The sequence below is a fragment of the Odontesthes bonariensis genome, chromosome 16 (genome assembly GCF_027942865.1).
Source record: "Odontesthes bonariensis isolate fOdoBon6 chromosome 16, fOdoBon6.hap1, whole genome shotgun sequence".
Lineage (NCBI taxonomy): Eukaryota > Metazoa > Chordata > Actinopteri > Atheriniformes > Atherinopsidae > Odontesthes > Odontesthes bonariensis.
In genome coordinates this window covers 6379155-6404816 of record NC_134521.1, presented here as the reverse complement: position 1 = coordinate 6404816, position 25662 = coordinate 6379155, and the positions used below count along the sequence as shown (strand labels likewise).

The window sequence follows — 25662 nt, the reverse complement described above, 5'->3', positions numbered from 1 at the left end:
GGACGTCGAGCTTGGGAAAGAGGAAAGAGATCTAACGAGGAAAACTACTTCCGGAGTTTGGAAACATGGCGGCTCCTCTCAGAGTATTAGCACCGGTTTTTGGACGTAGTGATGTTACTTCTTTCCCCCCGGTGTCTCTGTCCGCCGAAGCCGCCCCGTTCACTCCGCTGGCAGCGGACGGTTCGCAGCTCGACTCCTTATCGGAGGCTGAGGAGCAGTTTTCCCGCTGCGCCGCAAAGCTCCGAGCCCTGCGACCGAACACGGGCCAGCTGAAAGATGAGCTCAACCAGCTTTTTGACCAGCTGCTGTCGGAGAACTACAACAAAACCTTCGACCCCAATATCAACGTCCGGCCAGAGGTAACGGATAGCTAATTTTGCTCCTGTTGTCATTGTTCAGCTTACTCTCAAATAAGGGGCGTTTACGAGACTGTATCACGGGCTCCTTCTGGATCTGCTGCCACATGTGGCATGAATAAATACTGGACTGCTATGTGTCCACATACCTCTGCTGCTTCTGTTTGAAACAGAATTATAGAATTATTCTGTGCTACCTTGGCAACAGCACAGAATACCATGACAACGACTTGGAAGCAACCCCACCTAGCATCATAATAATTAGCAGCTACCTTGTGACCTGTTACTACCCTTGGCAAAAATGATCAGCACTGTTTTATATTCGGTTCTTTTGTTTCTTGCTTTGAATAACGACAATAATGATATCACAAATATGTCTCAGATATATTGAGCTACATACCTGTTAAATTAAAACAGCTGAAAAAATGTTGCCTTTGTAAACCATAACTCTAAAAAGCTGAAATTGCTGTAATTATTATTTTTTTGGATCGAATAGAAGAAAACGTCATGGAATCGCCTTGTAATATGCATTTCTAAAACGAATGGCTCGAAATAATTGATAAAACGCAGAGCTCAGAGCGCCATTACACCAGGCTGATTTACAGCAGCAGTTGAGCTGTCAGTGGAAACGACGAGAGAACTCCTTCAAGAAGGTAATTCAACTTAAACTTGGGAGTGTCAAAAGATGGCTGTTCCCAGTCACCTTTGTCTAAAGTTCAGTGCAAGTACAAACCAAATGGGGAAGTGTTGGAAAAGGGAAACATGTTGTTACATCAGTGAAGACGTCAAAGTAAAGAAAAAACCCGCTGAAGGAAACGTAAACGTAAACCATCACCGATACCTGTACGGGAGAAAGACTGGTTACAGTATGCTGAAGAGAAGCAGTCACTGACGGTGGATGAGTGGGTGAAAGTGGTATTTGGTGATCGTGACAAAGAAAAGAGGCGATGGCAGAACGTTTGTTTGGTGCAGGTCAAGTGAAATGTATAAAAATGTATGTTCTGGTATTAATAACTCAAAGTGTTTATCTTTGTATTTGCGTAAAGCTTATCCTCAGTAAACTAAACCAATATACCCGTTGGGATAAACCAGACGGCTTTTTTTTGTTGTTGTTGTTACTGCGAAAGCCTTCAGGGGTTATGCTGAGCCTCTAATTTTCCATTTCAGGATGTGTGCATCCTGCTTAAACACGCCAGCTCTCTTGTGCCGCTAACTCAAGAACATTTAGTCATCAAGTTCTGCCAGCTGGTGCATCATCTCCTCAACCAGCTCAAGGTAACGACCAGCAGTAGAACTTATTCTCCGTCATTTTGCAAGCTGTCGAGGACTCTTTGTATAATCATCAGTTGAAATACGCTAACAAATGCATTTGTCTTGCTCTTTTTTTTGAAGGTGATAATGGACGAACACACACTGGATGTGTTGGTAAACTATACTGCTGCTGCGGTGAAAAAATGCAGTACATGGACACACTCGGATATCCTCTTGGCACTCTCCACAGTAGTATATGGGAATGGGCCCCAGTGCCACCAGGTTATTATCCATACATCCACTTTGCGATGATGTAATGTGCCTCTTTTTTTTTAACATTTACTTTGAGATTCCCCTCATTCACAGCATATCAGCGACTTACTGGATGAAGACGGAGTGCTCCTGCAGTATAGCTCGCCATCTCAGCCTAATATGGAGCTGCGTCGTGTTGCTCTCACCTGCATGGCCAACATCTGCCTCAGGTAGGCTCTTTGACGTTAGCCAGCAGCCATACTTTGTGTTTGTATGTCGATTTGAGATACGAAAAGTAAAATTGATAACAGTTATAATAAGATTCAAATGAAAAAATGTGTGTATAAAGAGGGCACTGCTTTTTATCCCCAGTTAAAGATATTCTCTATATTTCCGATCCCCAACGTGCTCCGTCTTTTGATGTTTTGTTTTTTTTTCTCTGCAGGATTCCGGGTCAGCCGCCACTGGATGATCAATACAGAAGCATTTGTTACGGAGTCTTCCTAAAAACGCTGCAGTCACCTAAACCCCCTAACACAGACGAGCTTTTCTACTGCATGGTACCGAGTGTTTAATTGAAAGTTCAATTAATTAAAATAAAAAGATTACTTGTAGATTAACGATACCTACTTGCCCTCGTGTCATCTGCGCAGGTGGTCCACGCTGCGCTGAAGGGACTTCAGTTTTGTCTCTCTGGTGGGAAGTGGAAATTTGGAGGAGGAGAAGAGCTTGGATCTGTACTGGCTCTCCTTAAGGTAGAAAATCATTTCAAATTCTTGATTTTTTTATTTATTTTTTCGCTTGACAAACACTTTGTGTTGGTGATGAGTTAATTTAAAGTCCTGCTCGTGCATTGCATAGAGGCTCATGTTCCAGGGAGCTCCAGGTGTAGGTGCTGCGTGGCCAGCTGTGCTTTACCCGGCGCCCCTTCCACAGTACGAGGGTCTGCCTGGACCGAAGCCTGTCGAACCATCAAAATCTTCTGAACCACCAAAGGATTCCACAGGGCCAGGGAAAGCCTCAAAAGTAAAACCAGGTTCCATTTTTCTTGGTCTCACTTGTAATGGGAATCGCATCAAAATCATTGATACGTTATTTTGTCTCTCTCAAGAATAAAAAGAGGAAATCCAAAGGAAAGGGGAAGAAGACAAAAACTGAGGAGAGCAGAGGAGATGATGGGGAGGAAGAGGATAAAGAGGCAGTGCCTGCACCTCAGAGAGGAGGAGGAGGAGGAGAAGGAGGCAGAGGCGAGGGGCCTAAACCATCTGCCTTGTTTCTTTACCCGTCTTGGAAGCTAAACAGCTCTGACTCAGAGTTTTCTGACATAGAGGGAAACGCACAAAGCAAATTAAGGTACAGAGAAAGTTACGCCCAAGTACGTACGTATGGGCTTGTACATGTTTCCATGTTCATCCATGTCATGCCCCTGTTTCCATCCCTTAAAACATCCGTAAACTGCCTTTTCTTGCCCTTTCAGACTGAACCACGGGCGTGTGCGCCAGGGAGCGCTGCACTGTATGTTAGCCGTGGTGAAAGCTGTAGAGAAGAGGACTCTGTATGGATACTGGTCTTCTTTCATCCCTGACTCCCCCACTGGGAGACCGGCGCCTCTTACTCTCCTCACGATTATTCTGAAAGACCCTTCACCAAAGGTACAACATACCCTTAAGTCATGTTGTAATTCTCCTCGATGTGAGGGATGCGTTGGATCATTTGTTACATGTTGTTGTCATTTCTCTCCCTTCGAGGTGCGGTTGTGTGCGCTTCAGGTGTTGTCGGCCATATTGGATGGCTCCCGTCAGTTCCTGGCTGTGGCTGAAGATACAGCATCGCCTCGAACATCTTACACGCCTTTCTCCTTCGCGCTGGCTACTGCCATCAGAGAGCTGCACTGTGGTCTCAGTCTGGCTCTGCTAGCGGAGACCTCCCCTCAAACTCTCACACAGGTCATAAAGGTACAGTGACGGAAGCTTTTACTTCTGTGTGTGTGAGAAGCCAGCGAGCGTGGACTTTCTGTCAAACTACAGTCATGTTGGGGAAAAATATGTATTAGGACATGTAGATAAACTGTCTGGTCTTCATTAGGTCTAAAATGTAGGGAAATCCAATCTTGGATGAATAGCAACACATGTCATATTACACAGGGACACTGTTTATTTAACAAAAACTAAACCAGAAACCAGAAGCAGTTTATTTTGTATTGTTTTAGAATTGTGTCTACTTTAATTTTTATACGACTGTATTTAATCTACACTGCCCATTTAGGCTACATCTCTTTGTACTTGATATCGACTGATTTGTGAATGAATGTGGGTCTGTCGTTGATGTGTTGTCTATTTAGCCGGTTGCCCATCACTGACATCCCACCATCTCCTTTCCCCTCTCTGTTAGTGCCATGCCTACTTGGTGAGCAATGCTCCCTATCACCGTCTCAAACCTGGCTTGCTCACCCTTCTCTGGAAGCAGATCCGGTCTTATGTGCGCAACAGAGGTCTGTATGTTGTTTTTTTTTTTTTTTTTTTTTTTTTGAAAGATATGTTTATTGATTTCACATATAAAAATTACAATTTAACATTGAAAGCTTCAATTTTCTTGTTTTTCTTTCAAACAAACCCTTTCAGTCCTCCTCACTACATACAATAAAACGTGTATGTAACAATTTGGTTAAATAAGCTACTTTCAGAGATGCATATACATATGTCCTTTACACTACCAATCAACATACAATCAAGAGGGGAAAAAAACAAACATATAGACATCCTCTAACTGGACACATATGAGACAGCAGCACCAAAAAAACACAAACAAAAACAGTAGAAAAGTTGGTCAGGGAGTAAGATAGTAGGGTCAGATTATGCTCTATCAATGCTTAAGGATCTTCAAGTGTTTTTAAGTTATTTATGTATTCTAGTGCCGAGTTCCAGCTTAACTCAAATTTCTCTGGAGCCCCTCTTATATTGTATTTAATTTTTTCGAGACTAAGAAACATCATGAGGTCTTTAAGCCATGTGGATGTTGTAGGGGCACGTGGTGATTTAGAGGTCTGTATGTTGTCAGTTCACTCAAATGCCGTCGCCTGATCCAAGGGAGCAAGCCGGTAAAGTTTGCCTCTGATTGCACCCCTGCTCTGTCTTTAGATGTGAATGTGCGCGTGTCGGTTCTGAAGCTGTATGGGGCTCTAGTGACGACTCAGGCGCCCCTCCCAGAGGTGCAGCTTCTCCTTCAGCAGCCAGACCACAGCGGCGGCTCTGGCTCATTGACGCCGCGGGACACCGCGCTCAGCTGGAGACAGAGAAATGGGGTGGGGTCGCCCGCTCGGACACCAGCGACACCCTCCGAGTTGAGCTCCCGCACCCACTCCCCCCCACTTCCCCACACACCGGTGGAGGAGGACAGAACCCCGCCGTGGCTGCTGCAGCTCTGTGTGTCGCGGGTGACTCAGCCCAGAGAGGACCAGTCGGACAGCGAGGGAGCAGGAAGCAACGCGGCCTTAGAGCCGTCTCCTGTCCGCCTCGAAGCTCTACAGGTGAGGGGTGATTTAAAAACAGCAAATCATGGCTGAAAACAGAAATTCTAAGATGTCTTTTTTTTATTCTATTTTATTTTAAATTTTTTTGCAGGTCCTGTCTCACCTGGTGCGCGGTTACTTCTCTCTAACTCAGGCAAGTTTGTATGAGATTGGGCAGGTGTGTGCTCGCTGCCTTGGGGAGACGGACCCCTCCATCCAACTGCATGGAGCAAAGGTAATGCGCCATACTGCATGTGTAAGCATTGATATCAATTAAAATGACACGAGCGCAAACATCTCTGTCTCCGATGTTTCATCAGCTGCTAGAGGAGTTTGGTACAGGAATAATCCTGCAGTACAGAGCAGAGAACAATGTTCCTGAGAGCTCGAGGGTCTCCATGAACCAAGTAAGCACAGACTTCTATGTTTCACATACTGCACCAAGATTGATCTGTTTTTAACAGGGTGCTTGCGCAAGTCTTGAAAGTCTTAATAAGTATGGAATTTTGAAGCACTGTTTTCCAGACCTTGAAAAGTCTTGAATTTTGTGTGAAAGTCTTAATAAAGCATGGAAAATAAATGTATGGTAGAATTTTACAGTATGCTCAAAGGCATTGTGAAATGAGAAATAGGAAGGTAGGCTATAAAACTATAATTTTACTAACTGGTCATGTACTGTATTAGCCTAACGGGATGAGATGTGAGTGAAGAGACTGAATTTTTTATAGATAGTTTTTGTGACACTTGTTTGATGTGAAACTCATGTACTTGTGATTTTCACGTTTTGAAACGTTTTCATCAGTAAAAGCATAATTTACTGTGAATAATGCATTTGTTCATTGAATACTAGCCTATAAAAATTAACATTTCTAATAAACACAGTTGGTACAATCTCAACCAATGCAGTAGGCAGTAGGCACACAAGTTACAAGTACATAAAGTTAAGGTCTTGGGGGGTAAAAAAAGTATCAGTTTTAAAAAAGTCTGGAAAAGGTCTGGAATTTTAATTTGGAAAAAGAGCAAGCACCCTGTTTTAAACTAATGTTTTATAGTAATTTGACGTCTCTGTCTTGAATTTCACATACACTCTGTGCACACAATGCAGGTGGTGCAGTTTTGGTCACAGGTGTTGAGCGGGCCGCTGAACGGAGCGCTGCAGAATGAACAACATCCCACGCTGCAGGCGAGCGCCTGCGACACGCTCGCCTCCATCCTGCCGCAAGCCTTCGCCCAGCTGCCCGTGAGTTCCCCTTTGATGATCAGCTGTCTGTTTGGCCCAGCCAATACCGAGTCTCATGGTTGTATGCCTGATGCTATTTTTAAGGACAAGACGCAGCTGATGTGTATCACCATGCTGCTGGGACTGACCTACATTGATAACTATCTGGTGAAGATAGCTGCTGTCAGAGCTTTGGGGGTCTACATACTGTTCCCCTGTTTGAGAGAGGTAGGACCACGAACCAGTAACCACGATTACGCTGAGCAGTGAATCTTTGTCGAGTTGGAGCGATCACATCTTGGATGATTTTCTTCTCAGGATGTGATGTTTGTGGCAGATACCGCAAACATTATTCTCGCCGCCCTGGACGATCGATCGACGAATGTCCGAGCCAGAGCCGCCTGGTCCCTCGGAAACCTCACGGACACGCTCACCGTTAATATGTAAGACGGCGGAGTGAATGGGTGGAATAAAGTGATTTGTACCTGGAGTAAATCTAACATTTCTTAAAGAAGTTCCTGTATAATACTGCCCAACTTTTGCCACGTAAAAAAAATTATCAAAACTCCGAATTCTCTGTATTTTTTTTTTGCAGAAATGGCCTAAAAGTCTTGATGTTTTTACAAAGATCCTGAGTAGAACATAAAAAGAAATCTCAAAATAAACAAATCAAATCAAATCAAATTTATTTATATAGCACATTTCATGTACAAACAGTTCAAAGTGCTTTACATAAAATAAAAGCATTGCAGTAGGGAGTGCAAGAAGCATTAAAAATACATAAAAGAATATAAAGAGAAACAAATAAAAATCATTTAAATGAATTTAAAAACAGGCAACAGTCTAGATAAGTTAAAAGATATTTCATACATAGACACATGAGAACAGAAATGTCTTTAACCTGGATTTAAAAATGTCTCCATTTGGTGAAAGTTTAATCTCCACTGGCAGTTTGTTCCACTTGTTTGCAGCATAACAGCTAAATGCTGCTTCTCCATGTTTAGTCTGGACTCTGGACTGGACCAGCTGACCTGAGTCCTTGGATCTCAGAGCTCTGCTGGCTTTATATTCTCTGAACAGATCACAGATTGTAAACCATCAGCAGGCTTTTAAAATCTATTCTGTGACTGACTGGAAGCCAGAGTAAAGATTTTAAAGCAGCTGTGATGTGTTCAGATCTCTTAGTCCGGGTTAAAACTCTAGCAGCAGCGTTCTGGATGAGCTGCAGATGTTTAATGCTCTTTTTGGGAAGTCCAGTTAAAAGAACATTACAGTAATCGAGTCTACTGGAGATGAATGCAGTCATGCACAAATGAGACATAACTACTGCACTTGTTAATGTATCTATTGAGAAATATTTGTGTGCCTCCCCTTTTTTCAGCAAAAACTCCCAACTAATCATTTCTGGATGAGTGAGCTTCCTCACTGTAACTGCTCCCCTATGGTTATTATACAACACTTTACTGGAACTGAGGGGAAGACTGTGTCTCGGTCATCAAAGAGCAATAATTGTGTTAGTTTTTCAAATCTCCACTGGGGCCTTTCTTTTTGGAGCTCGTGTTTGTTGTTGTTCTTCATTACGATCGATTGACGACTTGTCCGATGTATAGCATGGGATCATTTACCCCCATAAATCACCAGCTATAATAGTTTGTCTCGTTTGTTTAAAAAGGTTTTTTTTTCGTCTTCTACTTCAAGGATCTGTGAGAAGATCTGATGACATTTAGGTTGCTTTTGTGCAGAGATATAAATATTCTAAAGGTTTTGCTGACTTTCACGACTGACCGTAGCCTCTTTTAAAGTGATTTATTGTCTGTAATCCGTTTTTATCTTCGCTCTCTTTAATCAGGCAGAGCATCGGTGTGGATTTCCAAGAAGAGTTGTCAGACATGCTTCTGCTCAAGATGTTGCAGGCAGCCACCAAAGCATCAGCTGACAAAGACAGGGTGAGAATATCCATACTTTCAGACACAAGAGGAGTTATTTCCAAAGCTTCTGGATGGTAAAACAAAATAATAAACAAGGCAGTGCGACCTGCATGGATGGAAACCTATTGTGTATGTTTTATGAGTGAAGTAATCCCAATGAACACGGTTCCTTCCTTCCTTCCTTCCTTCCTTCCTTTAACCCTGCAGGTCAAGTGTAATGCAGTGAGAGCGCTTGGAAATCTGCTTCACTTCCTGCGTCAGAGTCAGATGACCCGGTCGGTATTCCAGCGCCCTCTGGAAGACGCCGTTCGTGCTCTGGTTAAAACTGTCGAGGCAGAAGCTACGATGAAGGTCAGGTGGAACGCCTGTTATGCACTGGGAAACGCTTTCAGAAACCCCGCCTTGCCCCTCGGTAAGTATTTATTCCGAGAGCTTTCATCTGCGTGATAACTTTTCTCAGACTATAACACCCAAGAGGCTTCTCTTTCTTAATGTTTGTCTAAATGAGGGTTTGCTTCCAGCTCTGCCTGACTTAAATTTTTTTTTAATGAATGTTGCGTTTGTGTCAAATTTGACATTAAGCTTCTGTGTCTTTCTACCAGTGTCAGCTCCATGGTCTCACGACGCATTCTCTGCCCTCTGCCAAGTTGTCACTTCCTGTAAGAACTTTAAAGTCCGGATCAAATCCGCCGCCGCCCTGGCGGTTCCCGCCTCTCGCAGTTGCTACGGGGACACAAAGCGGTTCGCCTGTGTGTGGCATTCACTGGCCACAGCGCTTGAGAACAGCGAAGACACAAACGACTTCCTGGAGTACCGCTACAGTGCCAGCCTGCGACACACGCTCTCACAAGCTCTCCTGCACCTGCTCGCCGTCAGCGAATCGCAGGACATGCCGGACCTCGGGGCTTCGCTAGCGAGTGAAGAAGGAAGGAGCATCAAAGAGCATATTATCAAGTACCTTAGAGCAGAGGAAGGAGGAGGAGGAGAAGAGGCAGATGAAGAAAGAGACTCGGTGGGGGGCAGTTGCCACCCTCAGCAAAGGATTGCTGGACTTGAGCAGACTCTGACCAGACTGAAGGGGCTGAAGCCTGAAGGGGAGGAAGCGAAAGGAGAGGAAGGAAAGGACGAGGTCGTTCATTTCCTGGAAGATTTGTTAAAGATATGTGAAGAGTCCTGAAGAAGCACATCTGCAGTTTCAGGATTCTGTTTGGAAGAAAAAAAAAACTGAGATCATGATAGATCAGACAGTCGGAGCAGAAACACAAAGACGCGGTTGACGAGCTCTGTGATCGCTTATAAATTAAGAAATAATTAAACATGATATACACTATATTGCCAAAAGTATTCACTCACCTGCTGTTACACACATTAATTTAAGTGACATCCCATTCTTAATCCATAGGGTTTAATATGACGTCCCACATTTAGCCGCTATAACAGCTTCAACTCTTCTGGCCGAGCTTTCCACAAGCTTTAGGAGTGTTCATGGGAATTTTTAACCATTCTTCCAGAAGCGCAAATGTGAGTTCAGACACTGATATTGGACGAGAAGGCCTGGCTCGCAGTCTCCGCTCTATTTCATCCTTAAGGTGTTCTATCGGGTTGAGGTTAGGTCTCTGTGCAGATCAGTCAAGTTCTTTCACACCAAACTCGCTCATCCATGTCTTTATGGACCTTACTTTGTGCACTGGTGCGCAGTTATGTTGGAGCAGGAAGGGGCCATCCCCAAACTGTTTCCACAAAGTTGGGAGCATGAAATTGTCCAAAATCTCTTGGTATGCTGAAGCATTCAGAGTTCCTTTCACTGGAACTAAGGAGCCGAGCCCTGCTCGTGAAAAACAACCCCACACCATAATCCCTCCTCCACCAAACTTTACACTTGGCACATGTAGTCAGAGAAGTACCGTTCTCCTGGCAACCGCAAAACCCAGAGTTGTCCATCAGATTGCCAGATGGAGGAGCGTGATTCGTCACTCCAGAGAATGCGTCTCCACTGAGTTGCTGTCGTTCCGAATAGCTTCCACTTTGTTATAATACCACTGACTGCTGACTGTGGAATATTTAGTAGCGAGGACATTTCACCACTGGACTTGTTGCACCTATCACGGTGCCACGCTGGAATTCACTGAGCTCCTGAGAGCGACCCTTTCTTTCACAAATGTTTGTAGAAGCGGTCTGAATTTAAATATTTGGATGGGCGAGTGATTACTTTTGGCAATATAGTGTATATGTGAAACACATTTTGATATATTTATTTCAGTCATGATGCCTATCCATTGTTCCACGTCAACAATAACTGACAGACTGGACATTCGTTCTTTCTTTTTTTTATGGCTTTTGAGAATTTCTTTGATCTTAAATTAAATGAAAAAACACTTAATTTATCTATTTTTTTTCCTGTATCAATATTGTTTTTCCTGACTCTTCTAAAAGTGAAGAATGTAAAGGTCCCTCTGTATCATGACACTTCTTGAAATTTGTACAATGAGATGCAGTTTTCATTAGGTATCTCAAATAAAATACATTATTATGCAAAAAAAAACATTTTAGCTGTTAAGATTCCTTTTCATCGTGCAATACCATTAGAGGGGCATCTCTAATTTCATTGATGGTATAGAGCTATGTGCAACAACGAGGCCTGTAGATCCATCAGCTCAACTTGATGGAGTCGTTTTCTGTTTATATGCACAAACTAGATTAGATCTAGAAGAACTCTGGCAAGTTCTTGCACCGACAAGCCAAGTGCCTTTAACAGCTCTGCACAAGTGTAACCTGGAAGTAAACCTTGAAAATGACTGATTTCAAACTGTTACATCGCATTTATCACGTTGATATTTCAGCCTGGATCTAAGTGAGGTACAAAATTATCAAGTTCCTGCGTTCAATCGTGGTTATAAAGTTGCCACATTTCTGTATTTCTGCTTTATAAGTGCAACCGTACTCTTTTTACACAGCAGCAGCGTTCAGTGTTTTGGAAAGAAAACAAAGCGGGGAAGATGATGCTTTCACGATATGTTCACACAGTATCATTTTCAGTAGAATAATTGTAGAGACGAGTTATTTTCTTGATTCAGAGCAGAAGTTGTTACAAATATTTAGATGTAAACATGAAATGAAAACGAATGGTGTTTTTTTTTTTTGTTCATTCAGTACATGTGTAACACAAGCTGCATTGCTGCTTTTTTAAAATTTTTATTAATCATTAAATTGAAATCTACTGGCTCTTATCTTTAACTTCTTCGATACTGATTTTAGTACAATATTCTGTTTTTAAAATTACTGTCATTTACTCGTCTCGTGTCTACGGAAGAGTATTAGGGCCAGGCATAAGAAAAAATATTTATATTTTGCCTGTCGAGATTAAAGTCGAAATGTCGAGAATAAAGTCGAAGTGTCGAGAATAAAGTCGAAGTGTCGAGAATAAAGTCGACGTGTCGAGATTAAAGTCGACGTGTCGAGAATAAAGTCGAAGTGTCGAGATTAAAGTCGACGTGTCGAGAATAAAGTCGAAATGTCGAGATTAAAGTCGAAATGTCGAGAATAAAGTCGAAATGTCGAGATTAAAGTCGAAATGTCGAGAATAAAGTCGAAAAATAAAGTCGAAATGTTGAGAATAAAGTCGAAGTGTCGAGATTAAAGTCGAAGTGTCGAGAATAAAGTCGAAATGTCGAGATTAAAGTCGAAATGTCGAGAATAAAGTCGACGTGTCGAGAATAAAGTCGACGTGTCGAGAATAAAGTCGACGTGTCGAGAATAAAGTCGACGTGTCGAGAATAAAGTCGACATAACGAGATTAAGACATTTCGACTTTATTCTCGACACGTTGACTTTATTCTCGACATGTTGACTTTAATCTCGACAGGCCAAATATTATTATTTTTTATTATGCCTGGCCCTAATACTCTTCCGTACGTGTCTTTATTTAAGGTGACAAAAATTTTTTTTAATGAAACATTCAAAAGTTAGGTTGCGTTACTATTGAGCGGCCGGTAGGGGGCAGCGGAAGTCAGCGGTGGATGACCCGGATGTTGATAGGTGCTGCGTGGATCCGGACCCACCACGCTGTTGCTACTGCTGCTGCCTCCGTAATGGACGCCTTTGAGTTGTTTCGAAAACTTGGAGCCGGAGCTAAATTCGACTTGAAGAGATTCGGTCATGATGCCGCTCGGTTTAAGGTAACCTTGATATCCGTGGCAGATAAAACGCTGGGTGGAAATAGTGCTGCTACATGCTACCGATGCATGAGCCATTGCTACATTGCATGTTGGCTAACCCTCATTTGTGCTACACTGCAGCGTTTTTGTATTATGCTTTTTGGGCGTGGGGTGGCATTCTCTGACAAATTGTTGGAGTAATAATGGAATAAGCTCATCCACGTAGTTTTTCTGCTGTCTCATTTAAAGGCTGCCAGGTCTCAGGGAGGGGAAACTGCATCGAACCCGCTCTGTGTGATCGACTATTTTGGCACAGGAGCAGCCAATCGAGCCCAAAGCTGGACCCAGGATGAGGAGGAACGACGAGAAGAAGACGAGGATATGGGTAATAGTGAAGACTCTGAAGCAGGAGGCAAAAGGACTGAAGAAGAAGAGACAGACGTGAAACGCAAGAGGAAAAAGAGGAAAAGGAACCAGACGGGTGAGGAAGGTCAGTGTTTGCTTCTCGACTCATTTTCAAATGTTCAGTTGTATTTAGTTTTATCGGTGTATTCCCAGTCTGATATGTGTGGACTTGCTCCTTTTAGGAACCATATTCAAACAATTGTGGAAAGACAGCATCGGACTCAACCATGAATGAACAATGAATCTGTGCTTTAAGCAGTGAAAGTGATGCTGAGTTATAGCTCTTGTGTGGTAACATATTATTCCAAAGATGTTTGAAAGAGGGTTTTGGTTTGCATTTCATTTGTTAAAGTAATTTTTCTTTGGGTTTTTTTTGTTCCCGTGTTCCCAGTTTGAGAGTTGTCACGACAATGTATTTTGTACATAATTTTATGGATATAGATCTTCAGGCCGGCACAAACTTTCCATTTCCTGTTTGTTTGACTCCAGGTGGTGACGGCTCACTGAACAAGACGCAGCGAGGTGGCATCGCTTGGACATCCTCATCGGAGAGAAAGATCCAAAGTCAACAGGGGGAAGGGAAGGAAAAATCCTCCTCGCTGAAGAGGCTGAAACATCTTCATCAAGAAAAGGTCTTCACAGAAACTCAAAGACATCAGCGGTTTTATCTGCTGCTATTTAAGTCCGTTGATTGAACCAGGTGTCTCTCAGTTGAAGGACAACAAACTACTAATTTTTATTTTATTTTCTGTTTGCACCATCTCCAGCTGTAACTTTGTTCTCTAGATTTATCATTAAAATCTGTTTCTCTTGGTTTGATTTCAAGGTGAATCGTATTAGATCTCAACACCGCATAAATGTGCACGGCTGCGACATGCCCGACCCCGTGTGTACATTCGAGGAGCTGCAGTCCGAGTACCATCTGAACCCGCGCATCCTTCAGAACCTCAGAGACGCTGGGCAGAACTCGCCGACGGCGATCCAGATGCAGGCGATACCGCTCATGATGCACGTGAGTACACGCTCTCATTTGCTGGCTGATGAACGGTGCAACGGATCGAGAGGACGTCTTGACGAGTCCGGTTTCCCCTTTCAGAGTCGAGAGCTTCTGGCCTGCGCTCCCACCGGGTCCGGAAAAACGTTGGCGTTTTGTCTCCCGCTGCTCGCCCGCCTGCAGCAGCCGGCCAATCTGGGCTTCCGGGCCGTTATCATCTCCCCCACCAGAGAACTGGCCAGCCAGGTACGCCATGACACACACGTGCACGCGATTCTAATGTCGTTTAGGATTTTATTTTATTATTGTCTTTAACCCATTGAGGCCGGGAAAGCATTGCCGCATTTCTACCTTTAAAGCCGGGGGCGCTGTTGCGTTATTCTACCTTTAAGGCCGGGAAAGCGTACACGCCTTTTTTCCTGTATAAGGTTGTTTTGCACCAATTATTGACCTCTGTGCCAATGAAATGCATTATAATAGACACGTGAGAGTGTCGTCATGTTCCTCGTGTCATTGTTTTGAAGTTAAGTTACATTGAACAAGCATGGAGGACTTTCAGTGGGAAGACATTTCAGACGGTAGCGATTTTGAGGAGTTTCTTGGCTTTGATGATGGCGCATCATTGATGCTGATGAACGTGCTGACCCAATTCATCGAGATTTATGGCCAGCACATATGTTTGAAGATGACGATAACGACAAGGATGATTTTGAAGGGTTGAAAGTCGGTTTACCTGCGGATGCCACACCGTTGCAGGCATGTAATCATATTTTCTGAGGAGCTTTGGGCGCATCTCGTTTCCGAGACGAATAGATACAGTGAGCAGGTACTTCAGACTCCAGCTCGAGCAAAGATGGCAAGGTGGTCCCACGTAACTGTGCCGGAGATGAAAACGTTTATTGGAATGTGTATGGACTCCTTGTGCTGCCAGTACGAAGAGATTACTGGCGATAAAATAAATAGATAAATAAATCATTTAAATATAAAATTAAATTAAATTTTATTTTATTATTGTTTTCTAATTGAAAATAGCGCTGTTCCTGCACTTTACTTTTTATTTTATTTTATTACTGTTTTTTTATTGAAAATAGTGCTGTTCCTGCACTTTACTTTTCACATTTTCTATTTTCGTGAAGGTGTATGTAAATTAACTCAATTTCCAAAGAAAGCCACAGGTGTAAGCTCTCAAATACTTTTTGAATTTTGTTTCTATCTGCTACAGAGGCTGAGAAATCAATCATTTAGTAGGCGTTGACACAATTGCTGAATTTCCAGAAAAACTTCAGGTTTTAGGGGGTCTTTCTGAAATCGCCCATAGGTTTTACAGGCATTCTTTTCCAGGCGTTTTAGGCCTAAATGGGTTAAGACCTTCAAAACTCACTGATTATAACTCTGCAAATGAGCACATTTCTTAAAAACTATCGTTTCCATGACTGTGAAGAGACCTGAAACACGAGCCTGTCGATCCTGTTTACAGCTCGAAGTTAAGCGGAAGTTTTATCTTGTTTGTGGTCTTATCGTTTGCTTTCACCATCGTGTGATCGGTTTTGTTGTGTTCAGACCTACAGAGAGCTGCTCCGCCTGTCAGAGGGAGTCGGCTTCAGAGTTCACATCATAGATAAAGCTTCCCTCGCTGCCAAGAAATATGGACCGCAGTCAAACAAAAAATACGGTAAGATGTAGCAGATGTTTTTATTTTTTTGGGGGGGGGCGGGCATGAAACGGTATTGCCTTTGCTCACTCTTTAATCCTGCATTTCTGTGTGCAGATGTACTCGTCAGTACTCCAAACAGACTCATCTTCCTTCTCAACCAGGATCCTCCAGCTATTGACTTAAGCAGGTGTAACATCTGACAGTTTTGTTTTCGTAGTCTGTTCCGTTTAACAGGAGACATTTGTTGCAGGTCATTCCACCTCTGCTCCACTTTTAACTGTTGTTGTTGTTGTTGTTGTTGTTGTTGCTCAGTGTGGAGTGGCTGGTTGTCGATGAGTCCGATAAGCTTTTTGAAGACGGTAAGTCTGGCTTCAGGGAGCAGCTGGCTACGATTTTTCTCGCCTGCTCCAGTCCAAAGGTGCGCAGGGCTTTCTTCAGCGCCACGTGCACGTCAGAGGTAGAGCAGTGGTGCCGCCTGAACCTCGACAACCTGGTTTCTGTCAACATTGGACACAGGTAACGCCCATCCCGTGGAACTGCTTACTCCTGTGGATTTTAGATTAATTTAAATTTCCTCTCCTCATATTAAAAAAACAAACTAAACTGATTTGCTCAGAAATGCAGCGGTGGAGACGGTGGAGCAGGAGCTGCTTTTTGTTGGGACGGAGAATGGCAAGCTGGTTGCCATGAGGGACATCATCAAAAAAGTATGCACACACCAGAGAGATGAGAGTATTATTTTTTTTAATTATTAAGCATTTTGAGGTTGGTTAAAAGGGTGTTCTCCTTCCGGTGTTTCAGGGTTTTATGCCTCCCATGCTGGTGTTTGTTCAGTCTATAGAGCGAGCGCGGGAGCTCTTCCACGAGTTGGTGTACGAAGGAATCAACGTGGATGTGATCCATGCAGAGCGCACGCAGCAGCAGGTACTCGAAGAAACCAGTCACGCACTCCGGTCTTCCCCAATTAAGAGTAAAATTTCAAAAAAAATAATGCCCTAATATATCTTAAACATTCATTTTCCATTCAAGTAATGAAAATGCCAAAGACGAGCACAAGGCGAGCGGAACAAACAACATTCCTTTTTTTCACTGTAGCCCATCTTCATGTTGTCACGATACCAACATTTTGGTGTCGATACCGGTACCAACATATATTTCGATACTTTTTGATACTTTTCCAAATAAAAAGAGAACACAAAAAATGTCATTATTGACTTTATTTTAATAGAAAATCTAGAACTGTAACTATGCATCAGTAAATGAAATAGAATACCACAAAGACAGGCTTTTCTAATGCACAGACAACACAATTTTAAAATGAATACAATAATATAAATAGGCTCTTTAAACCAGAGAAAGTGGTAGCTAATTGCAATGCAGCTTTAATTTTCCCTTTAAACATCCCGCGGCAACATAATTTTTTTTTTTTTTTTTTTTTAAAGTACCGGTCTCATCCAAGCGCAGTATAGTATCGTTTTACATTTCTTTTTTCATGTGTCTATGCATGATATCTGCACAATATCTTTTAATTTATCTAGACTGTTGCTTGTTTTTATATTCATTTAAATTATTTTATTTGGTTCTCTTAATATTATTTTATGTATTTTTAATGCTTCTTCCACTCCCTGCTGCAATGCTTTTATTTTATGTAAAGCACTTTGAATTGTTTTGTACATGAAATGTGCTATATAAATAAATTTGATTTGATTTAAATGCCTCAGTACCCTGGAACTAATTTAGTACCGGTACACTGAACATGCCTACCCACTGGTTAGTTAATGTTGCTGGTTACAGTTGGCAGCTACAGCTGGGGCATTAAATAGACATCAGGAACAAATTTAAGAAAAAAATGGTAGAAATTCTAATGAAAAGTTTGTTTTGTAGTTAAAACTGTTTCAACACGATGAATGTGAAATTCACTCTAGTGTGAGCAAGAAATACAAACCGTAGAGTAGAAAGATCTAATCGGATGAGGATACTAGTGCTTTGTTTATAAGGCACTTTAAAAGTGCTGTACAGAAGAGTAAGTAAAAGTCATAAAAATGAAATGAACAAAAGCTCATTAAGATGCATAAAATCACAACTTTAACATCTCAGAAAGTGTCAAATGACCAGAGAGAACAGGAGAATTAAAAACAAATGAGATGACGATCCCCTCTGAGCTTCCACTTTGTTCTCGGCACACTCAGGAGCAGCTGATCAACCGAAGTCAGAGAACGTGCGGGTGTCTATATGAGCGATTACAGCCAGTCTAAGGCGTTGTTACAAGAAAGTTAAGATACTGTTGTTTGCGTTTCCTCTTTCTTTCACCTTTTACACCAAAGTGCCCCTAAATTTCTCCATCCGTCCAGTAGGTCTTTAAATCAACTTCTGGGGGGAAAAAAAACTTGGCTTAAGCTGCTGAAATGCCGTCGTGTTTACGTAGTCTTTACGCCTCCTTCTCTGTGGCTCGTCTGTTTCAGAGGGACAACGTGGTGAACAGCTTTCGCTCCGGTAAGATTTGGGTCCTGATCTGCACGGCTCTGCTCGCCAGAGGCATCGACTTCAAAGGAGTGAACCTTGTGCTCAATTACGACTTCCCCACCAGCGCCGTGGAGTACATCCACCGAATTGGTCAGTCTGAACAGTGAACGAGAAGTTGAGCGATTACTGTTTTTCCTGCTTGCTGACAGATGATTCTGTCACAATAAAAATGAAAAGACGAATATCGTAGTCTCTGCCACAGTAATGTTTCCCTGTATTTACCCTCTGCCCATCTCTTTCCTTCTGTATCTCTGTGTTTGTCCCGCAGGTCGTACTGGCAGAGCCGGGCACCAGGGGAAGGCCGTCACCCTCTTTACAGAGAACGACAAGCCGCTGCTGCGCAGGTACGAAGAGCAGACTGTTCGGCTTGTTTATATCGAGGGGCAGACTGGTCATCAAATGGCAAAATTCAGGCACAGCCAGGTGTTAATGTGCATGTCGTGCTCAAGAGAGGAGCAGAAATTTAACCCTAATCCCTGATAGGGGACATTTTTGTCCACTTGGGGTGTACTTTCTCCTCTAATTTCACACTGGAAATAGTGATACTCATCATATTTGGTCCAGTTGTGCATTTTTTGACTATTTTTTCGAATTTGAAACACACATCATATACAATGCAATTTTTCATTTTATATATGAAAATGTATGTATGTATAGTAGGGACCATAATTATCCCTACTCAATAATTCCACTTTGCATTCCATATTTTGAAAACACTGGCACCTAAAGGCTTAAAATGTGGGCTAAAAAGTTCAAATTGGCATCTAAAGGGTTAATTTTTTTTTAAATAATTGAAAACTTGGTAGTTTATGATCAGAACTGAAGTAGAATAAAAGATTTCTGAAAAAAAATATTAACATGTTTTTAGGTCGTTTTAAAAGGGGACAAAAATGTCCCTTTTCAGAAATTAAAGGCAGGGTAGGGGTTCTTTTTCTGGAGCATTTTTTTACATATTGCTTGAAATACTCTTCACACCCCCATTGCAACCAATTAATTAAAAGTTTTAACACAAAAATGAAAAGTTTTAGTGGCCTCTAGAACGTACAATCTAGGAAAAACACTATCCAATCATACCGAAAGGACCGTTAACGATGATTGGATTCTGATGCCGTCTATCAAACTACAATCTGCTCCCCCCCTGTGCGCGTACCCTGCTCCGTGAACAAATTACGCGTCCAGAAGCTTGGCAGGAAGCTAAACTAGAGCCAGCTTGGCTAGCACCTAGCATTATTAAACGTATAGTTATCATATACTAAATACTAAATACGCCAAGGATCGATGCTTGCTGTCAGAACAGCGCTCGTGCACCTTCGTGCTCGTGCGCGTTCATGTACTCTAGAGGCGTGCCTTCGGGGGGAAAGTGAAGAAAAGGGTTAGGACTTTTTACCGGTGTATTTTCAAAATGCAGCTTCGCTGGACTCAAAATCCAGGATCTCCTACCCTACCTTTAAGGAGTTTTTTTTTTTTTTTTTTAAATCAGACATAGCAAAAAAATTAAAAATCAGTGTTGTTGCTGATCATTGACATATCCCAGACCATAATTATCCCCGCTCCACAATTCCACTTTGCATTCTATATATTGAAAATATAGCAGTTTTTGTGTGTGTTTTTTTTTTTTTAATTTTTTTTTTAACAGAAATTGGCGTTTACATCATGTAAACCAGTATTTAAAGGGTTACATTTTTGAAAATAATTGAAAGCTTGGTAGTTATGATCAGAACTGAAGTGGAATAAAAGATCTACGGGGGAAAAAAAGCGGAAAAAAACATTAACATATGATGTTTTTAGGTCGTTTTAAAATGGGACAAAAATGTCCCTTTTCAGAAATTAAGTTGTTTAAAATCAGGTATGAGGGTTAAGAAGTTTAAGCAGCATACAAAGGGAAAAAGTGAGGACACAAAGTGTTACCCTCCCAACATTTTTACCTTTTATTTCCAAGTCCATGTTGTTAAACCAGTTGAAAAGGTTAAAGACTTTTTGCCTCTGCATCCCTACTATCAGATGAGAAATATGCTGAATGTTTGTGTATCTCACTTGAACAGCATTGCAAACGTCATAAAACAAGCTGGCTGCCCTGTGCCCGACTACATGATCGGCTTCAAGAAGATCCACAGGTAACGGAGGCTTTCCCTTTTATTTATTGTCATTCAAAGCTGGGATCACCCTGGTGTGGACGTTATGTTTGTGTTTCAGCAAAGTAAAGCGGAGACTTGAGAGGAGGCCCCCCAAGAGAAGCACAATTTGCACAACTCCTCGCTTCCTGATGAAGAAGAAAGGCAAAGCGCAGACAAAAGGACAGAAGCAGTCGCCAAGTAGAGAGCAAAAAGGAGCGAACGGGCCTCAGACGGCGACGGGACAGCAGGAAGGGGAAAAGAAGACGAGAGGAAACGGAAGGAAGACGAAGAATGGAGCTCAGAGACAAGGACAGACAGAAAAACGCAAGAAAGCGACTCAGACGTTGGCATCGAATTGAGTTAAAAAAGTAAGGAGGGTGTTCTTCACTGTACAATAACTTTCAAACACTGTCCCTGACGTTTGGCCACCAGCCATCTAAATGATCCTTAATGTTAAAATGTAAAGTCGCGTTCACATGATTTGAAAATTCCTCCCACTCTCTGACAAATTCGTCTGTTTAATTCCCGGTGATTCTGATGTTCTCTTTTTGCCCTCACCAGGAAAAATGGGAAGAAAAAGGTGCCGAACGGGGACCAGAAGGTGGTGATGCAAGCAGACTGAAAAGAAGACGGATGGAGGATTATTTATTTTCCTTTTTACAACTTGGTCTGTTTTCATTGTATTAAGAGAGTATAAAATAAATCTTTATACAGTTGATTTGTTTGCTTACATTCTTCAGCCAAAACACACATTCCAATCCTTTAAGAAGAAACAAAGGTTAAAATGAACAATATGAGGAACACGGTAGCATGAAACCTCAATGTTTTTTTTTTTTTTATTAGTGCTGGTAAGGAACTATAATGTAGCAATGGACAACATATTGGTAATAAAGGAGATGACTGGTTAATTTGATTTAATAATTGGATGGTACAATAAAGACTGCTCAAAGCTGTAGAACTGATGTGTTGTGTTAAGCACCAGATTTACTCCAACCTCTGACTGATCAAAGATCAGATCACAATAAAACTCAGCATCTTTAGGCCACTTGAAGCTCACAATACCTATTTTAAAAGTAATAACTCTCATTAGGACCAAGGAGGGAAGGGGATTTGTTGTCAATAAAAGGTGCATCAGAAGTGTTCTGACCAGAAAAAACAGGTGCTGATAGGACATGCATCGGTACACTGATCGGTGTTCAGGGTTATAATTACAGGATTTAGTCGAATGTAAAGTGCCAGGAAATACAGTTTAAAAATATCTAAAAATAACCCATTCCAGGAAATGCTTATGAGCTTTAAAGCTACTTAGAAACTGCTAATGCAATGAATCTAAAGTGAAAAGTAAATGAGAATTGTAGAATATTCTGTCAAAATGATAAGATGCATCAAAGCTTTTTTTAATATCAAGACCGCTTTTTTATATAGTGACTTGCAAAAGCATTAATAATATTTTAATAATCACTGAGGGGAAATTATATAAACCTAATCAATACTGTGGGTAATCAATTCTGCTGTACACAATCAATACAGCAGAAAATCTCAAGAAGATGCAAAGAAACACAGTATGTGCAAAGCTACTGTTGTAGCACAAACAAGTAGGAAAAACACCAAGTGGAGATGAATACTTTTGAAAGATGCTATATAAACTAAATGACTTGATATGGAGAAATATGGGATGCACCTCATGTTTTTTATCACACAAACTCAAGGATTTAAGCTTTTGGCTAGTCCTATTCACACATTGCCTGCATCCTGTCTGTGAAAAATAGACATCTTCGGCAACCTGCTGCTGACACTTGTGTGAATTCACTTGGGTCAAACCAAGACGGAATCAATGTGTGCATACGCACATTGAGCTGGTGTAGTGGAATAAGCTTCTGGACTCTCCACAAACAATAGGATTAAAACACAATCTTCACCAAAATCTTAGCAAAGTCTACAGGACAAACGAGTCGATCTGAAATAGTGATTCTAAGATGGGAATACCTGCAACTATGTGCTTTTCAGGCCTCGTTGGCGCAGTAGGCAGCGCGTCAGTCTCATAATCTGAAGGTCGTGAGTTCGAGCCTCACACGGGGCACGTGTTTTGATGTGGCGTTTTATAGCCTTTCATGGTTTCATGAAGCTGGAAAGTTGTTGGGCAAAAGTGGCTCTGACTGCTCTCTGTTGGAGCTACAGAAAGCCCACTCGGAAAGTGTCGCAGACAAGGTAGGGGGGACTGTAACCATCTCTCTTTTGGAAAAGCCTAGGAATCAGATCTTCATCATCTTTCAGTTTCTGCTTCCTTTATCATCTACTGAAACTGCTCAAATCAGCCACATTTTCTTTTCTTTGTTCTGTAAATGTCCCCCGAAAATGTGGCTACAGTTATTTAAGAGATCTTATTTCTTACCGTCCACTTATTTGATTGCCACACTTCCATAATCAAGTTATATTGTTTCTTATATATCCTTCCATTCAAACAAACGTTGTATTAATAAAGCTAAACAGCTAAAAATAATATACCATAGATTAAATAAAATAGTGTTATTATGATGTCACGTTCTGTGAGCAAACTATAATGACACATTTAACTTTATAGCATAGTAATAACCTTTTAATTTAAAATGTCAATAGATAGATAGATAGATAGATAGATAGATAGATAGATAGATAGATAGATAGATAGATAGATAGATAGATAGATAGATAGATAGATAGATAGATAGATAGTGCTTCACAGCAACATAAAATCACAACAAGGCAATAAAATTATTAAAAATAAATAAAAATAAATGAATAAATAATAATTAATTAATTAATTTAAAAGTGAAAAGTGCAGATAAAATACTTTCAGTTGCCATATGCACAGCTAAATAGAACTGTTTTCAGCCTGGATTTAAACATTGTCAGAGTGGAGGCCTGTCTCACATCTTCTGGAAGACTGTTCCAGATTTTAGGGGCATAAAACTGAAACGCAGCCTCACCTTGTTTAGTCCTGACTCTGGGCACCAGCAGGAGACCCCTCCCTGAGGTTCTCAGAACCCGAGTTGGTTCATGTGGCTTTAACGTGTCAGAGATGTACTTTGACGCTTGACCATGAAGAGACTTGTACACAAGCAGAGCTGTTTTAAAGTCTATTCTCTGAGCAACAGGAAGCCAGTGCAGAGACCTGAGCACTGGACTAATATGGTCTCAAGGTGACTGATAACACTTTCTCTTTGTTTCTGTGGGCCACAGACAATAATTTCAGTTTAGTCTGAGTTTAGCTGGAGAAAATTGTTTTGCATCCACACACTGATCTGTTCGATGCAGCGACACTATGTATCTACAGGCCCGTGTTCTCCTGCTGTCAGTGACACGTAGATCTGAGTGTCATCTGCATAGTGGTGGTAGGACACATTATAGCTGCGTATTAGCTGGCCTAGTGGAAGCATGTACAGATTGAACAATACGGGTCCCAGGATTGACCCCTGGGGAACCCCACAGGTCATAGCCATTTGGTCTGAGACACAGTTACCAATTTCAACAAAATACTTCCTGTCCTCCAGATAGGACTTGAACCAGTTTAAAGCACGACCAGAGATTCCCACCCAGTCTTCTAACCTCTGTAATAAGATCGCATGGTCAACTGTGTCAAAGGCAGCACTCAGGTCCAGCAGAACTAAGACTGTGACTTTACTTGCATCTGTGTTCAGGCGGATGTCATTTGTCACCTTGACCTGAGCTGTCTCAGTGCTGTGGTGGGGCCTAAAGCCTGATTGGAAAGTATCAAAAGCATTGTTAGACAGGAGAAAGTCACTAAGCTGTTGGTATACAACTTTTTCTAGGACTTTGCCTAAGAATGGCAGGTTTGATATGGGCCGGTAGTTGTTCAGTACTGTGGCATCAAGATTGCTCTTCTTTAGAAGGGGCTTAATGACAGCAGTTTTTAAGGCCTTTGGAAATGTTCCAGTCTGGAGTGAGATGTTGACTAGATGAGCGAGTTGTGGTAACAAACTGCTCAGCACAGACTTTAGGAATCTAGTGGGCAACTCATCAAGGCAGCACGTTGATGAACTCAGACTGCAGATGGTTTCTTCGACTGTTTTGTCAGTAACAGGTGTGAAATGTGTCAGCTCTAGGTGTCTAGCTGGCTGCAGAGTAGTTATTTGTGTTGTGGAAATTATTGCATTTTTAATGCCTTGAACTTTGTCATTAAAGAATATTGCAAACTCATTACATTTGGATGTAGAAATGAGTTCTAAAGGCAGTGAAACTGGAGGGTTTGTTAATCTGTTTACTGTAGCAAACAGGACACAAGAGTTGTTACTGCAGTTTTTGATGATTTCAGAAAAATAACTCTCCCTTGTTCTACGCAAAGTCTGGTTTAACACGCATAGCTTTTCTTTGTAAGTCTCATAATGAACCTGGAGCTTTGACTTGCGCCACTTCCGTTCGGCTCTCCGGCACTCCCTTTTCTGTGCCCTGACCGACTCTTCTTTCCTCCATGGCGCCCTTTGCCTACTTTTAACCATTCTAACCTTGACAGGAGCAATGGTATCCAAAACATTTAAGAGACTTGATGTGTAAGAGTTCAACAGATCATCAACATCAGAACACGGGGTGTTCTCAAACCTAATAATTTGCATAAACTGTGTCCCTGTTCTGTCATTTATGAGTCTTCCCCGAACAACCGCAGACCCAGCTGCTGGTTTGGGTAAAGTAGATAGGTCGAAGAAAACACAGAAATGATCAGATAAAGCAACATCGACGACATCCACGTTTGAAATAACAACACCCCTTGAAATGAGCACATCTAGAGTGTGCCCTCTGTTGTGGGTGGGCTCAGTCACATGCTGAGTTAGATCAAACATTTCAAGGACAGCAGTGAGCTCTTTAGCTTGCTTGTTATGGGCTACATCCACATGCACATTCAAGTCCCCTGTTATGACTAAATAGATAAGTAATTGACTGTAATTATTGTTGGTATAGAAATATTATTGATATTGATTTTTTTAATGCTTTCATGTCATACCAATTGTTAACTGTATAAAGTGTATAAATACTTTATTATGTTTGATTCTCCTCTTTTCTAATGTTATCTTCAGATGAGCTCCAAGCCAAAGAGCCATAAAGGTATGGGATATGTGGAGTGGATGGCAAGGCTTAAATGAAAGCCAGATAAAGAAACTTGTGAGTTGATTGTTTAACCTCTAGTCCAGACAACAGGTCTTTTGAACAAGTAGCTATGTGCTCAATAAGCCATGTCATCACATACTTTTAGCAAAGTCTGCAGGACCAATGAATGGGTGTGGGAAAGTGAGCGTAGGCTGACAATACATG

General features: G+C 41.7%; 2 protein-coding genes and 1 non-coding gene across 4 annotated transcripts; all 3 read left to right on the top strand.

The window, feature by feature from the left end:
- The first annotated feature begins 58 nt into the window (after positions 1–58).
- Positions 59–11717, top strand: heatr6 (HEAT repeat containing 6). Its single transcript, XM_075487547.1, has 20 exons — positions 59–359; positions 1524–1631; positions 1749–1889; positions 1974–2089; positions 2305–2419; positions 2513–2614; positions 2721–2885; positions 2971–3212; positions 3337–3511; positions 3608–3814; positions 4251–4350; positions 4997–5385; positions 5480–5602; positions 5688–5774; positions 6473–6607; positions 6692–6814; positions 6905–7029; positions 8436–8532; positions 8722–8926; positions 9117–11717. The coding sequence occupies exons 1-20, from the start codon at positions 66–68 to the stop codon at positions 9689–9691; spliced, it is 3624 nt and encodes a 1207-aa protein (XP_075343662.1). The 5' UTR covers positions 59–65; the 3' UTR covers positions 9692–11717.
- Positions 11718–12540: 823 nt separating this feature from the next.
- On the top strand, positions 12541–21260 carry ddx52 (DEAD (Asp-Glu-Ala-Asp) box polypeptide 52). 2 transcript variants are annotated; one of them, XM_075487114.1, is made up of 15 exons: positions 12541–12689; positions 12918–13149; positions 13563–13705; positions 13900–14085; positions 14170–14313; positions 15628–15739; positions 15836–15908; positions 16034–16237; positions 16338–16428; positions 16523–16645; positions 18184–18334; positions 18513–18588; positions 20287–20358; positions 20438–20726; positions 20920–21260. In XM_075487114.1, the coding sequence occupies exons 1-14, from the start codon at positions 12603–12605 to the stop codon at positions 20715–20717; spliced, it is 1974 nt and encodes a 657-aa protein (XP_075343229.1). In that variant the 5' UTR covers positions 12541–12602; the 3' UTR covers positions 20718–20726; positions 20920–21260. The 2 variants fall into 2 exon arrangements, with proteins under 2 accessions (XP_075343229.1, XP_075343228.1); XM_075487113.1 differs by having other exon boundaries at positions 12918–13158; positions 20920–21259.
- Positions 21261–22365: 1105 nt separating this feature from the next.
- Positions 22366–22438, top strand: trnam-cau (transfer RNA methionine (anticodon CAU)). The gene has a single exon. It is a non-coding gene; the product is annotated as a tRNA-Met (tRNA).
- Positions 22439–25662: the final 3224 nt, after the last annotated feature.

Excerpts from the sequence above, each read along its gene's own strand:
- heatr6 (XM_075487547.1), top strand. The coding sequence starts at position 66 with ATGGCGGCTCCTCTCAGAGTATTAGCACCGGTTTTTGGACGTAGTGAT. Across the intron at positions 360-1,523 it reads ATATCAACGTCCGGCCAGAG|GATGTGTGCATCCTGCTTAA; the intron begins GTAACGGATAGC and ends TTTCCATTTCAG. Across the intron at positions 1,890-1,973 it reads ATGGGCCCCAGTGCCACCAG|CATATCAGCGACTTACTGGA; the intron begins GTTATTATCCAT and ends CCTCATTCACAG.
- ddx52 (XM_075487113.1), top strand. The coding sequence starts at position 12,603 with ATGGACGCCTTTGAGTTGTTTCGAAAACTTGGAGCCGGAGCTAAATTC. Across the intron at positions 14,086-14,169 it reads CGATACCGCTCATGATGCAC|AGTCGAGAGCTTCTGGCCTG; the intron begins GTGAGTACACGC and ends TTCCCCTTTCAG. Across the intron at positions 14,314-15,627 it reads CCAGAGAACTGGCCAGCCAG|ACCTACAGAGAGCTGCTCCG; the intron begins GTACGCCATGAC and ends TGTTGTGTTCAG.